The 8,874-nt window shown below is 49.5% G+C and overlaps 1 protein-coding gene across 1 annotated transcript; it reads right to left on the bottom strand.

The window, feature by feature from the left end:
- Positions 1-338: 338 nt before the first annotated feature.
- On the bottom strand, positions 339-7,477 carry LOC310697468 (mast cell protease 2-like). Its single transcript, XM_083484154.1, has 5 exons — positions 6,819-7,477; positions 6,070-6,217; positions 5,338-5,479; positions 2,757-3,011; positions 339-724 (listed from the first exon to the last, which is right to left on the bottom strand). Exons 1-5 carry the CDS (start codon positions 6,931-6,933, stop codon positions 587-589), a joined length of 798 nt encoding a protein of 265 aa, XP_083340280.1. The 5' UTR covers positions 6,934-7,477; the 3' UTR covers positions 339-586.
- Positions 7,478-8,874: the final 1,397 nt, after the last annotated feature.

The raw sequence follows: 8,874 nt of genomic DNA on the forward strand, positions 1-8,874 counted from the left end.
TACATTTGGCAAAATTGTGGAGTGATATTTCTGTTTTAAAACTAAAACAATTTAGGTAATGTAATTAAATAGACATTTGATGTTTCTGTGAATACTGATGGTTGTTTCTTGGGTAAATAAGGGGAAACAAGAAAACATTTGTCCCCACCCCCGCACCCCAAAATATGGAGAACTGACTTGAAATAGGAAGAAATGAGAAACTGACACTGCCAGGTTCACCTATGCCTGCTCTCGAGTAGACATGCCTAGGATTGTGCTGCGAGGTGTCCAAGGTTTTGGGAATGCTGGGTCGGTGGGATGAGCAAAGGGGAGGCAGGGCGTCAGAAGGATGACAGAAGTTTGCAATGAAGTTTGTTTATTTCAGGAAACAAGACAGCAACAGTAAGCACTAGCAGTACAGAAGAAGGCAGAGGTTTCTCTGGGGAAAGCCGGGATCGATCCACAGGAGGAGGAGTTGCCTGTGCATCTGACTTCACAATGACCAAGCGCGTCTCTCGTATCTGACTCTCTCTAGCAGGGGCAGGAAGAATCCAGCCGGGAACAAGAAGCTGCTGGCTGCTTTTCTCCTTGCTGGAGAGTTTCCCCCTCACCCTTCCTTCATTGTCTCTTTGATCCAAGGGAGATAGGCGGCGACACGCGTGTAAATTGATGGCGGGATTTGAAAGCCGTAGGAGACGATTCCATGGGCCACTCCACTGCAGACCAGGGCACTCCCGGAATCCCCCTGAGCAGGAATGGTGGGGTTGGAGGGGGGAGAGAGAAACTTAATTCACATTATTATTCACCATTGCATTTCTATCCCGCCTTTCCTCCAAGGAGTTCCAGGCAGCTGGCGCAACACTTCCCTCACAACAACCCTGCGAGGTAGGCTGGGCTGAGAGATGGAGTGACTGTCCCAAAGTCACCCAGTGAGTTTCATGGGCTGCTGCCAGCAACTCCTCGCTGGTTGCTCAGGAAAGTACAAAGACAAGCGAGTGTTTCTTACCAACCACTTTTTATCCAGTATTTACAGAGAGGGCTACAGAACCCAGCCTCTTGGATAATGGCGTTGTCCTGAGTGAATCTCCACCCCCCCTCCCACGTCCTCATTCGTCTCCCCCATGGGTGCTGCTAAGGGCCCTCTGTCTTTGAGCTCTTTGTTCTCCTACTTTCAAGGCTTGCCGGGTTCTGGGAGAGGGGGGTCTGGAATGCTTTCTAAAGACACAGTGTCCATCAGCTGTCGCCCCCCTGGTGCTTCCTCCTCTCCCATTATTTCTCAACTTTCCCCCTCATCCGCCTCTGAGCTGTGACCCCCTGATGTGAATCTGAACAGTCTTCCTCTTCCTCTTCCTGGAAGGGTCAAGCTGGGCAGGGGGTCTCCACCATTCCTCCTCTGCCCACTCCTGGACAGCAAGTGGGGATTTGAGCCCTGGTCTCTTGGGTCCCAGTCTGAACTGAAATCTCCAGGTGTGCCTGCCTATCCCACTCAGGTGAGGGCTTGAACATCTGGGTGGACGAGAGCACTGGTAGATGATAGATAGATAGATAGATAGATAGATAGATAGATAGATAGATAGATAGCTTGCAAGCTTCATCCCGGCAGAAGCGCCTACAAATTAGTGATGGCCAAACTTGGCCCCCCAGCTGTTTTTGGACTACAACTCCCATCATCCCTAGCTCACAGGACCAGTGGTCACGGATGATGGGAAATGTAGTCCCCAAACAGCTGGAGGGCCAATTTTGGCCACCACTGGCATAGACTCTTGGGAGGGCATGGTCTCCTCCATTCCCTCTCCCCCTCTCCCACTTAACCTCCATCAATGCCAGTAGCCCCACCACAAGCACAATCCTGCCTCCCCCTGCAGAAAAGGAAGTTTGATGGGGGTGGATTCAAACAGTTGTGGATTGAGCAGTAATGGGCGGGGGGGGGGAGGAAGCTGCAGAAATATAGATCTGCTTCTGTAGGACTGAAACCACTCACATTTAGAGCTCAGTGAATGCACAATTAAAGCACAGGCTTCTTCCAGTGAACCCTGGGACCTGTTGTGCACCCTTCTCAGACCTCTGATTTCCAACCCCCTCCACAAACTACAGTTCCCAGGTTTCTGTGGGGGACGTTGTGTGCATGTGACTGATAATCTGTCATGCAAGAACAACACAATCCATTTTAAAACGTTGGCGTAAAAGTCTTCTGAAAGATCACAGAAGGATGCAAAGTGGAGACATTTTTAGAGTTGGGGCATTTTTTGTGTGAATTGCAAGAAGCAGAAAAACCACTAACATGGATTCACCCTTGCTCTTCGCCTTGCCCACAACAGGCAATTGCACTCTGTTTCCATTTAAATCACCACAGGGATCGCCCAAGTGGCACCCGTGGGTGCAATAGTACTCTTCCGGTCCTCCCGGGGTCTCTGGGTTCTCGCCCCACCCCTTAGTGCTGGTGACTGCCTTTTCCTCCCTTGAGAAGTATACAGAGCTGAAAGGGGTCAAGGGGGGGCTCCTTCCCCACTTCCTCTTTCAACTCTATGGACTTTGCAAGGCTCAGATGAATTCCACCGGAAGGGACCAGAGGTGGCGGCACCAACAGCCCTCACTCAAAGATCCAAAGGAGCCCATGGGCCTAAAAAAAAGATGTTGGCAGCCCCAAAACTTTTAGTAAATATTTCTAAAAATTGCATCTCTGCATACGAATTAGCATGTGCACTTTTGTAAAATGCATGGGCTTTTGTTCTGCATTCTCCTTGTTTTTTACAATGACATGTGGGCACCCTTCTTACGTTGCTGACGTCGCAGAGCTTGGCCCGGCTGCCGGCGCACACCATCCTGTCGGTGAGTTCCGGAATGAACTGGAGGCACTTCCGGCGGCCAAGGGCGGTGACATTGGTCTCAAAAAGTTTGGAGCTGGCTTCGTATCTCGCATCAATGCGGCCCCATCCAGCTACAAAACATTCTGTGTCTTTGAGGAGGTCGTTTTCGTTTTCCGGTAATGGGATGACTTGGACGTACTTGTTGATCTTGGCTTCACGGTCGAGCTTCAGGGGAGGAAGGAGGAGAAGAGGGTGGTCTGAAATCGGCGTGCTTCCAGAGAGTCAGGAGACATCACAGAGAGGGCACTGATAGCTCAGGGTGGGGGAGAAACTTTATCCACTTAACGTTTAACGTTAATTTAATCTGTGCTTTTGGAAATAATGGGTGGTATCTAGCTAAGTTCTAGATTGATAGATTTAAGTAAATCATGTCCTTTAATTTTAATCTGCCCAATCCAAGTCTAAAGTTGGATACAACCCAAGTCATTCATCAAAACATGGCCTTCCTTTGAAATTCATGCTTCTCTGAATTTTGCAGTGCAAATTTCCACAGCCAAGTAATGTGCACGTAGAGTGGAAATATGTATATACCAGGGTAAAGTATGCATACAAGTGCATATAATCGTGAAAAACAAGCCTTATGAGGAATGGTTGAGGGAGTTGGGTATGTTTAGCTTGGAGAAAAGAAGACTGAGAGGAGATATGAGAGCCAGCTTCAAAGAGCTGAAGGACTGTCACACGAAAAACGGAGCCAGCTTGTTTTCTGCTGTTCCAGAGGGCAGAACCCGAACCGATAGAGTCAAATGACAAGAAAGAAGAAGAGTTTGGATCTGATATCCCGCTTTATCACTACCTGAAGGAGTCTCAAAGCGGCTAACATTCTCCTTTCCCTTCCTCTCCCACAACAAACACTCTGTGAGGTGAGCAAGGCGGAGAGACTTCAGAGAATGTTCAGAAGAGTTGCGTGGCGAGTTCCCAACCCCCCCCCCCAGTGAAATAATGACACGTGGCACAATTATTGGTTACAGGTGACGAACGGTACTGGTCCTAACCGACTATATATGTCTTCAGCCCGTCTACTTGAAGTCCGGGAAGGGTAAACCACCAGTCGGGGGAGTCCTGCTGATGCACATCAACTAGGAACTGCCCCGGGGTCATCGATAGGGGGCGTTCCTTAGGCCCTCACCTCCCTAGGCTTTCGACAGGCCACGCCCCCTGGAAACCTTTACCGGGCTACCCTTCAATATGTGGGGCAGGCGATGGTGTTACCTCCCGTCTTCCTTCTACAGAACAATACCAATGCCTAACTGCCAATACCAAGAAAGTTGTGACGGTTTGCTACGATTTGCTAGGGAAAAACCAAGTGGTTGTTGCCAATTTGCCAAGTGCAAAAATTCCTACCAGGCCGCTCAACGGCGACCAACTGAGGTCCATAGCAAGGTCAAGGAACAAAAACCTTATAGAGTGGGAGGGTGGGAAACAGGAACCGCTGGCAGGCGGGAAAAGAGGGAGATCCCCGACTGCGTCCTGCCTTAAGTAGGGCAGGCCACGCCCCCAGAGCCAGCCAATTGGGGATGACGCGGCTGGAAATTCCCCCAATCGCTCCAGCACATGGTGGGGCCATGAAGCCCACAACTCCGCCTCCTTTTAGGGCGGAAGGGGCTCTGTTCAACAAGGGAACCTGGGAAAGTTATGGCTCTTGCTTTGCAGGGGGCTGAACTGGGTGACTTTTGGGGTGAGGCCTCCCAGCTCTACAAGTCTATGATCCAATGAAAACAGCAAAACAAGAATGCCTTCTATTAGGGGGAAATTGGGTTAGGGAAATGTGCATATTAAGCAAATTTAAAAATGTCTGGAGGAATTAGGAAAATAAGATATGCAGAGGAATTAAGAGGGACAGATTGCCTCCCTGCTGGCAACATGCCTTTGTTGTGATTTTGGAGGTTTTTGTTTGTTTTCACTGATCAGATAAAATGGGGGGTGGGGTGGAATTTTGATGGAAATGTCCTCCGATAGACACTTTACCTGAGTATATGTCTTTCTGTAGACGTAACTTGACTGGAGAAATATATTGCCGGTTTCAGAGATGTGCTGATTTTGAAAAGGTGGCTGTGTTTGGGTTTATGTATTATTCCAAAATTGCCAATAGGTATGTGTGCCTGTACAGTGGACCTTCGGCTTACGTTACCCTCAGGTAACGTAAACTTCGGTTGCGAAAGCGGCAAACCTCGAAGTGCTTCGCCCCACGCGCATGCGCAGAAGTGGTCTCTCCGGTTGTGAAAACTTCAGGATACGGCCGGATCTCTGGAACGGATCCCGTTCGCAACCGGAGGTACCACTGTAAATACAATTTTTTTTGAATTTATTCCCCACCCCTTGCAAGTTGTGGGCTGCATAGACCATCAACCTACTACCTATTTGACTTGACTTGTCATCTTACTTTTCTGTATGTGGATACAGAACGCTATTTGCAACCTGAAATTTGACAGTTCCATAAATAATGACATATGCATTTCGGGCGAAAGCACCAGTTGACAATCTTTCTCCATACCTTTAAGAGAAGGATGTCGTTGAAGGGGGTTCCAGCAACCACCATATATTCCGGATGCTGATGGTAACTTTTGACTCCAAACACCTGCTGGGTGCTTTCGACGGCCTTCAGGTCGTGAGCACCCAGAATGACGGAGATATCTCTTTGAACAAGAAGAGAATCAACAGAAAGCCACAGCCCATTACCCCCCCCCCCGGCTTCCATATGTAATCACATTCACCTTAGCATTTCTCCATCACCCTATTTACCTTCTTTTTATGCATAGAGAAATTAACTTTAGTATTTGTAAACCGGTATCAAAAATCAACATTACAAAATATTTTAAATCAAAGCTGCAAACATTTTCAAATCTTTACAATGTTCTTTCATGTACTGTATACCGTACATACAACGGTGTTTCAGTGCGCTGCTCTGGTTCGCCAGAAGCGGCTTAGTCACATGACCTGGAAGCTGTCTGTGGACAAACGCCGGCTCCCTCAGCCTATAGAGCGAGATGAGCGCACAACCCCAGAGTCAGTCACGACTGGACCTAATGGTCAGGGGTCCCTTTACCTTTACCTTTATACAGTACATACAGTACATTTTTAATTGTTTCTATGCAATTTTACACACGTTCTACTTACCCAGTCTAAAAACCTTTTCAATTCCAAAGTCAACTTTTTAGCCCCCCCCCCCATTTTTGGAAGCTGAAAGTCTAAAAATTCAAACCCACTCTGCGTTACCCCGACTCACCCATTGCAGTGGGCTGCAGTCAGGACCCACTGAGGGGCCACGAGGAATCCCCCGCACATGAAACCTCCGCCTCCTTTCAGAGCTGCCACATACGTCCTTGTATGTGGCTTCGATTCACCACCCCCAACGATCTTGCTGCGGAGGCTGCCTGGAAGTGAGAGACCAGAGCCACTGATTCCACCACACCGTGAAATGGCGTCAATATTGGAACCGTCAAGGTAGGACTTGGGAGAGAAGGAGTCTTGTGAAGTGGGCTTGTCGCCTTGTCTATCCAGCATATCTTTTAAGAATCTTAGCCATCCCAATTGGTGACCCTCACCATCTCCAGTGGGAGGGAGTTCCATAGTTTTAACTATGTGCTGAGTGAAGAAGCACTTTCTTTTATCTGCCCTGAATTCCTCAGCATTTGCCTTTATTGGATGTCCACAATCTCTAGAGTTACGAGACACCGGGGGCGGGGGGACCTTTCTCTATTGTTGTTCTGCTTGCATGTGCCATTTTAAACACCTCCATCCAGTCACTTGCCTTTTGTGTAGACTAAGAAGTCCAAAATGCGGCAACCTTTCCTCATAGGGCAGTTGCTTCAACCCAGTGATCATAGAATCGCAGAATCCTAGAGTGGGCAGTGACCCCCAGGGCAATGCAGGAATCTCTACGGAGGCATCCCTGACAGAGCATCCTCTGCTTAAAAACCTCCCCTTCCGAGGGAGACGGCTCTGGCCATCAGATTGGATGAAGTCGCTACTCACCGCCAGTGTCCAAGTGGGCAGACAAAAGGGCAAAGAAGAGGAAGCAGAATCTCCCCGGCTGCTCCATCGTTCTGCCTCTGAAGTTGAAGGAAGGGACCGGACTGGCTCTCTTCATGGGACATCATGTTTTATAGACTGGCTACCGGCAGCTGGAAACGGTTTTGCACGACCCCCTAATCTTCCTCTTCCTTTATCTGTGATCTGGATCCGACAGTCGTTGGTACAAGTGGCTTACTTCTTGGAAGGGAAGCGCTGAGCAAGATAATAGAGCTGGGCTGGGGTCGCGTGTGGCCCTTGTGACTCTCCTCTGGCCCTGCCTAACACCCTCCGTCAGTCTTTTGGCTAAACATGGGCCCTTGCTTGCCCGGGTGGAGCATGAAGCAGGTGAAACTTTTTTCAAAGAGGGCCAGATTGGATGAAGTGAACATGCGTGAGGGCCGACCAAAGAGCTTTTTTTAGGATTGAAGTGTTTGGGCTTTTATTATGATTTCCCCCCAAAGTTGTCCCCTGGTCTAGGAACTACCCTACAGAGCAAAAGTAGAATTTGCATTTGTTGCTCCGCCCACTTTTGCCTCAGGCCCCGCCCACCACTGGGATGTGGCCCTCGGAAGGCTGCCAGGACATTGGCAGGGAAACCGAAATGCTTGTTTACAAAGCTATTGTACTACCAACCTTGGACCACTTATAAACACCATCTCCAACTCTTTGAAAGATTCAGTCAACAGTGTTTCCGAAAAATTGTACACATCACTTGGGAAGACAGGCGAACTAATATCAGTGTCCTGGAAGAAGCAGAGATCACCAGTGTTGAAGCAATGATTCTTTAACATCAACTTCGTTGGACTGGTCATGTTGTGCAGATGCCTGATGATCGTCTTCCAAAGCAACTACTCTATTCTGAATGCTGGTGGTCAACAAAAGAGGTTGAAAGACTCTCTCAAGGCAAAGCTAAAAAAATGTAGTATCAACACCAACAATTGGGAAACACTTGCCTTCGAGCGCTCTAATTGGAGAACAGCCTTTTCCAAAGGTGTCATGGGCTTTGAAGACACTCGAACTCAGGACGCAAGGGAGAAACATGCTTAGAGGAAGACATGCTTGGCAAACCCTCACCGGGATCAACTCCCACCCGGAAACCAATGTCCTCACTGTGGAAGGATGTGTGGATCCAGAATTGGCCTCCATAGTCACTTACGGACTCATTGTTAAAACCGTGTTTATGGAAGACAATCTTACTCGGCTACGAGGGATCGCCTAGGAAGAGGCCTTGTTCTGAGTCATAGCGCTGGCCCACTGAGCCTTGTGTTGCTGACCCTGACTGACTGGGGACCTTCCCAGTCCCAACTGGAGATGCCACTGGATGGTGAACCTGGGATGTTCTGCATGCAGTTGCTTCTAGAGCTCTGGGCACCTGTGCGCACCAGTCTAGTGTCTAGGCACCTATTCCCGGGTCTGCGCTCCAGGAGCAGCTGCAGCCACAGCGGACCACTCTCCCTCCCCCAGAGACGGAGACTGCGCCTGCACAGAAACCGCCTCTGCTCTCCCCTCTTCAGTCCCCTCCTGGTTCAGGGAGACAGTGGTACAGGAGAGGGTTGAGAAGCCCCTGGCCCTTCACTCGCCTGACCTGCCTCTTCCTCCTCTTCCTCCATCCCACTCTGTGTTCCACCCTCCAGCTTTGAGGCTTCTGCCGCCTTGCTCCCTGGCAAACCACAGTGCCCCACAAACCACTGCCTGCCTCTCCTGAGCCAGACTCTAGCCCCACTCCCCCCCCCCGGCACACTTGTTGGCATCCTGCCAGTTTGTGACAGAGCTTCACCGTTGCGCTTTGGCTAGGGGTGGACGGATCTGTCCATTTCTGTTCCCTTAGTTTCTCATTTTTCCATGCTGAATAATGTGACGTGCCCAGGAAACCTGCAACCCTCCAGATAGGCTCCAGCTCTGACTCCTGTCACTCTTGAACGTTGGCCACATTAGCCGGGGCGCAAGAATCTCACCGCATCTGGAGGCCCAAAGGTTCCCTTTATCAGCTTGATGGAATCATGGTGGGGCTGTCAGA

This window comes from Podarcis liolepis, assembly GCF_965112155.1.
Source record: "Podarcis liolepis genome assembly, chromosome: 18".
NCBI classification, from domain to species: domain Eukaryota; kingdom Metazoa; phylum Chordata; class Lepidosauria; order Squamata; family Lacertidae; genus Podarcis; species Podarcis liolepis.

Bases quoted from the DNA above. Each gene is read 5' to 3' on its own strand.
- LOC310697468 (XM_083484154.1), bottom strand. From the start codon at position 6,933: ATGAAGAGAGCCAGTCCGGTCCCTTCCTTCAACTTCAGAGGCAGAACG. The intron at 6,218-6,818 runs GTGAGTAGCGAC...TCTCACTTCCAG, and splicing joins TGCCCACTTGGACACTGGCG to GCAGCCTCCGCAGCAAGATC. The intron at 725-2,756 runs GTAAGAAGGGTG...ATTCCTGCTCAG, and splicing joins AGCTCTGCGACGTCAGCAAC to GGGGATTCCGGGAGTGCCCT.